At 48.4% G+C, this 6,234-nt stretch overlaps 1 protein-coding gene across 1 annotated transcript in view; it reads right to left on the minus strand.

Moving 5' to 3' along the window:
* The window catches only part of LOC138372660 (proteoglycan 4-like), an 18,512-nt gene extending 16,219 nt beyond the window's left edge, over positions 1 to 2,293 (minus strand). The window contains exons 1-2 of the mRNA XM_069338162.1: positions 1,807 to 2,293; positions 947 to 1,709 (exon numbers count right to left, since the gene is read on the minus strand). Coding sequence (XP_069194263.1) covers positions 947 to 1,709; positions 1,807 to 2,293 — 1,250 coding nt within the window. The remainder of the gene's footprint in view (positions 1 to 946; positions 1,710 to 1,806) is intronic.
* Between the last annotated feature and the right edge of the window lie 3,941 nt (positions 2,294 to 6,234).

Raw genomic sequence — 6,234 nt, forward strand, 5'->3', positions numbered from 1 at the left:
ACTCAGAGGGATTGACAGAGTGGACATAGACGAAATGTTCACACGGAATAGTAACAGAACGAGAGGACATGGATGGAAGCTTGAAACTCAGATGAGTCACAGAGATGTTAGGAAGTTTTCTTTTAGCGTGAGAGTAGTGGGGAAATGGAATGCACTTCAGGAACAGGTTGTGGAAGCAAATACTATTCATAATTTTAAAACTAGGTATGATAGGGAAATGGGACAGGAGTCATTGCTGTAAACAACCGATGCTCGAAAGGCGGGATCCAAGAGTCAATGCTCGATCCTGCAGACACAACTAGGTGAGTACAACTAGGTGAGTACACACAAACACACACACACACAAACACACACACACCTAATTTCCCAAACATCTGGTACTCGTTTTGGGGGTCACCTGAAAGTCGTATATCTATCTATATATATATATATATATATATATATATATATATATATATATATATATATATATATATATATATATATATATATATATATATATATATATATATATATATATATATATATATATATATATATATATATGTGTGTGTGTGTGTATATCACGAAAATAAACACGTGATTAAGAATGTGACAATGTCAGACCACGGAGGAAAAATGAAACAGGAAATTTCCTTAAGTACTTTCGTATATTAAATACATCTTCAGAAGGTGGATTATTTCAGATTAAATACATCTTCAGACCTTCTGAAGATGTATTTAATATACGAAAGTACTTAAGGAAATTTCCTGTTTCATTTTTCCTCCGTGGTCTGACATTGTCATATATATATATATATATATATATATATATATATATATATATATATATATATATATATATATATATATATATATATATATATATATATATAGTGTTGGGGTGTCACTGGGCCGAGGGAACCGGCCGGACAGAAGTGGCCGGAACTGGCCGGTCAGAACTGGCCGGAACTGGCCGGTCAGAAGTGGCCGGAACTGGCCGGTCAGAAGTGGCCGGAACTGACCGGTCAGAAGTGGCCGGAACTGACCGGTCAGAAGTGGCCGGAACTGGCCGGTCAGAAGTGGCCGGAACTGGCCGGTTAGAAGTGGCCGGAACTGGCCGGTCAGAAGTGGCCGGAACTGGCCGGTCAGAAGTGGCCGGAACTGACCGGTCAGAAGTGGCCGGAACTGACCGGTCAGAAGTGGCCGGAACTGGCCGGTCAGAAGTGGCCGGAACTGGCCGGTCAGAACTGGCCGGAACTGGCCGGACAGAAGTGGCCGGAACTGGCCGGTCAGAACTGGCCGGTCAGAACTGGCCGGAACTGGCCGGTCAGAACTGACCGGAACTGGCCGGACAGAAGTGGCCGGAACTGGCCGGTCAGAAGTGGCCGGAACTGGCCGGTCAGAAGTGGCCGGAACTGGCCGGTCAGAAGTGGCCGGAACTGACCGGTCAGAAGTGGCCGGAACTGACCGATCAGAAGTGGCCGGAACTGGCCGGTCAGAAGTGGCCGGAACTGACCGGTCAGAACTGGCCGGAACTGACCGGTCAGAAGTGGCCGGAACTGACCGGTCAGAATTGGCCGGAACTGACCGGTCAGAAGTGGCCGGAACTGACCGGTCAGAAGTGGCCGGAACTGGCCGGTCAGAAGTGGCCGGAACTGGCCGGTCAGAAGTGGCCGGAACTGGCCGGTCAGAAGTGGCCGGAACTGGCCGGTCAGAAGTGGCCGGAACTGGCCGGAACTGGCCGGTCAGAAGTGGCCGGAACTGACCGGTCAGAAGTGGCCGGAACTGACCGGTCAGAAGTGGCTGGAACTGGCCGGAACTGACCAGTCAGAAGTGGCCGGAACTGACCGGTCAGAAGTGGCCGGAACTGGCCGGTCAGAAGTGGCCGGAACTGACCGGTCAGAAGTGGCCGGAACTGACCGGTCAGAAGTGGCCGGAACTGGCCGGTCAGAATAGGCCGGAACTGGCCGGTCAGAAGTGGCCGGAACTGGCCGGTCAGAAGTGGCCGGAACTGGCCGGTCAGAAGTGGCCGGAACTGGCCGGTCAGAAGTGGCCGGAACTGGCCGGTAAGAAGTGGCCGGAACTGGCCGGTCAGAAGTGGCCGGAACTGGCCGGTCAGAAGTGGCCGGAACTGACCGGTCAGAATTGGCCGGAACTGGCCGGTCAGAAGTGGCCGGAACTGACCGGTCAGAAGTGGCCGGAACTGGCCGGTCAGAAGTGGCCGGAACTGGCCGGTCAGAAGTGGCCGGAACTGGCCGGTCAGAAGTGGCCGGAACTGGCCGGTCAGGTGAGGCCGGGTAATGAAAAACATTCATTTGGGAAGCGAGGCCCAAATTTAATATCGTAATTACCTGAGTAATCTAATTTGCGTCAGCGGGACAGATCCCTAGCGTAGCGTAGAGCAGTGAAGGGGCGGGTCCCAGCATAGAGCAGTGAAGAGACGGGTCCCAGCATAGAGCAGTGAAGAGACGGGTCCCAGCATAGAGCAGTGAAGGGGCGGGTCCCAGCATAGAGCAGTGAAGAGACGGGTCCCAGCATAGAGCAGTGAAGGGACGGGTCCCAGCATAGAGCAGTGAAGAGACGGGTCCCAGCATAGAGCAGTGAAGAGACGGGTCCCAGCATAGAGCAGTGAAGGGACGGGTCCCAGCATAGAGCAGTGAAGAGACGGGTCCTAGCATAGAGCAGTGAAGTCGTGGGTCCCAGCATAGAGCAGTGAAGAGACGGGTCCCAGCATAGAGCAGTGAAGGGACGGGTCCCAGCATAGAGCAGTGAAGAGACGGGTCCCAGCATAGAGCAGTGAAGAGACGGGTCCCAGCATAGAGCAGTGAAGAGACGGGTCCCAGCATAGAGCAGTGAAGTCGTGGGTCCCAGCATAGAGCAGTGAAGAGACGGGTCCCAGCATAGAGCAGTGAAGGGACGGGTCCCAGCATAGAGCAGTGAAGAGACGGGTCCCAGCATAGAGCAGTGAAGAGACGGGTCCCAGCATAGAGCAGTGAAGAGACGGGTCCCAGCATAGAGCAGTGAAGTCGTGGGTCCCAGCATAGAGCAGTGAAGAGACGGGTCCCAGCAAAGAGCAGTGAAGGGACGGGTCCCAGCATAGAGCAGTGAAGAGACGGGTCCCAGCATAGAGCAGTGAAGAGACGGGTCCCAGCATAGAGCAGTGAAGAGACGGATCCCAGCATAGAGCAGTGATGAGACGGGTCCCAGCATAGAGCAGTGAAGGGGCGGGTCCCAGCATATAGCAGTGAAGGGACGGGTCCCAGCATACAGCAGTGAAGAGACGGGTCCCAGCATACAGCAGTGAAGAGACGGGTCCCAGTATAGAGCAGTGAAGAGACGGGTCCTAGCATAGAGCAGTGAAGGGACGGGTCCCAGCATATAGCAGTGAAGGGACGGGTCCCACCATAGAGCAGTGAAGACATCACTGCTCAACGTCTAATTAATTAGACGTTGAAAAGTAAGTCTGGTCCTCACCACACACTCAGACGTTAACAAAACACTCAGGAGAGTGTGAAAGACTTGATCTAAATTCCTGACATAAATTTCACAAATACACAAGTGTAGGTTTTATCTTATGGGAAAACATTACTATTACTACTACTACTAATACTAATAATGAACCAGAGAAGCGAGAGTATTGTGCTGTGTGAAGATTAATGCCACAATTACCCGCACCAGACCTGAACAGCTCTGACACACTCACCATCAATTCAATTACAACGGAATTAATCCCTTTTCCTAATCCCAAACTTTATTCAATTCATTACAAAATATTTACTCGATAAGTAAAAATGTGCACCTTTCAAATCTGTTTTTATTTTCTATTTTTATTATCAGTATTATTATTATTATTATTTTTAAAGCGTCGGAATTTGTGCTATTAATATATATATTATGAATTGTATTAACATTGTATATTCTTAATTATACCACTAAATGCACCTGCAGAAATAAAATATTTTACGCATAAAATTTTATTTTAAAGAAAAAAGCGTAATATATTTTATAAATTAGTTAGGAACACACACACATGCATATATATATATATATATATATATATATATATATATATATATATATATATATATATATATATATATATATATATATATATATATATATATATATATATATATATATATATATATATATATATATAACTGAAAACTCACACCCCAGAAGTGACTCGAACCCATACTCCCAGAAGCAACGCAACTGGTATGTACAAGACGCCTTAATCCACTTGACCATCACGACCGGACAAAATGAGGTGATAGCCGAGGCTATTTGAACCACCCCACCGCTGGCACTCGGATAGTAATCTTGGGCATAGCATTTTACCAAATCACCTCATTCTTTAGGGCACACGTGAGGAACACAAATGCGAACAAGCCTGAATGGTCCCCAGGACAATATGCAACTGAAAACTCACACCCCAGAAGTGACTCGAACCCATACTCCCAGAAGCAACGCAACTGGTATGTACAAGACGCCTTAATCCACTTGACCATCACGACCGGACAAAATGAGGTGATAGCCGAGGCTATTTGAACCACCCCACCGCCGGCACTCGGATAGTAATCTTGGGCATAGCATTTTACCAAATCACCTCATTCTTTGGGGCACACGTGAGGAACACAAATGCGAACAAGCCTGAATGGTCCCCTGGACAATATGCAACTGAAAACTCACACCCCAGAAGTGACTCGAACCCATACTCCCAGAAGCAACGCAACTGGTATGTACAAGACGCCTTAATCCACTTGACCATCACGACCGGACAAAATGAGGTGATAGCCGAGGCTATTTGAACCACCCCACCGCCGGCACTCGGATAGTAATCTTGGGCATAGCATTTTACCAAATCACCTCATTCTTTGGGGCACACGTGAGGAACACAAATGCGAACAAGCCTGAATGGTCCCCAGGACAATATGCAACTGAAAACTCACACCCCAGAAGTGACTCGAACCCATACTCCCAGAAGCAACGCAACTGGTATGTACAAGACGCCTTAATCCACTTGACCATCACGACCGGACAAAATGAGGTGATAGCCGAGGCTATTTGAACCACCCCTCCGCCGGCACTCGGATAGTAATCTTGGGCATAGCATTTTACCAAATCACCTCATTCTTTGGGGCACACGTGAGGAACACAAATGCGAACAAGCCTGAATGGTCCCCAGGACAATATGCAACTGAAAACTCACACCCCAGAAGTGACTCGAACCCATACTCCCAGAAGCAACGCAACTGGTATGTACAAGACGCCTTAATCCACTTGACCATCACGACCGGACAAAATGAGGTGATAGCCGAGGCTATTTGAACCACCCCACCGCCGGCACTCGGATAGTAATCTTGGGCATAGCATTTTACCAAATCACCTCATTCTTTGGGGCACACGTGAGGAACATATTGTCCTGGGGGACCATTCAGGCTTGTTCGCATTTGTGTTCCTCACGTGTGCCCCAAAGAATGAGGTGATTTGGTAAAATGCTATGCCCAAGATTACTATCCGAGTGCCGGCGGTGGGGTGGTTCAAATAGCCTCGGCTATCACCTCATTTTGTCCGGTCGTGATGGTCAAGTGGATTAAGGCGTCTTGTACATACCAGTTGCGTTGCTTCTGGGAGTATGGGTTCGAGTCACTTCTGGGGTGTGAGTTTTCAGTTGCATATTGTCCTGGGGACCATTCAGGCTTGTTCGCATTTGTGTTCCTCACGTGTGCCCCAAAGAATGAGGTGATTTGGTAAAATGCTATGCCCAAGATTACTATCCGAGTGCCGGCGGTTGGGTGGTTCAAATAGCCTCGGCTATCACCTCATTTTGTCCGGTCGTGATGGTCAAGTGGATTAAGGCGTCTTGTACATACCAGTTGCGTTGCTTCTGGGAGTATGGGTTCGAGTCCCTTCTGGGGTGTGAGTTTTCAGTTGCATATTGTCCTGGGGACCATTCAGGCTTGTTCGCATTTGTGTTCCTCACGTGTGCCCCAAAGAATGAGGTGATTTGGTAAAATGCTATGCCCAAGATTACTATCCGAGTGCCGGCGGTGGGGTGGTTCAAATAGCCTCGGCTATCACCTCATTTTGTCCGGTCGCGATGGTCAAGTGGATTAAGGCGTCTTGTACATACCAGTTGCGTTGCTTCTGGGAGTATGGGTTCGAGTCACTTCTGGGGTGTGAGTTTTCAGTTGCATATTGTCTTGGGGACCATTCAGGCTTGTTCGCATATATATATATATATATATA

Source organism: Procambarus clarkii, chromosome 39, assembly GCF_040958095.1.
Source record: "Procambarus clarkii isolate CNS0578487 chromosome 39, FALCON_Pclarkii_2.0, whole genome shotgun sequence".
NCBI lineage: Eukaryota > Metazoa > Arthropoda > Malacostraca > Decapoda > Cambaridae > Procambarus > Procambarus clarkii.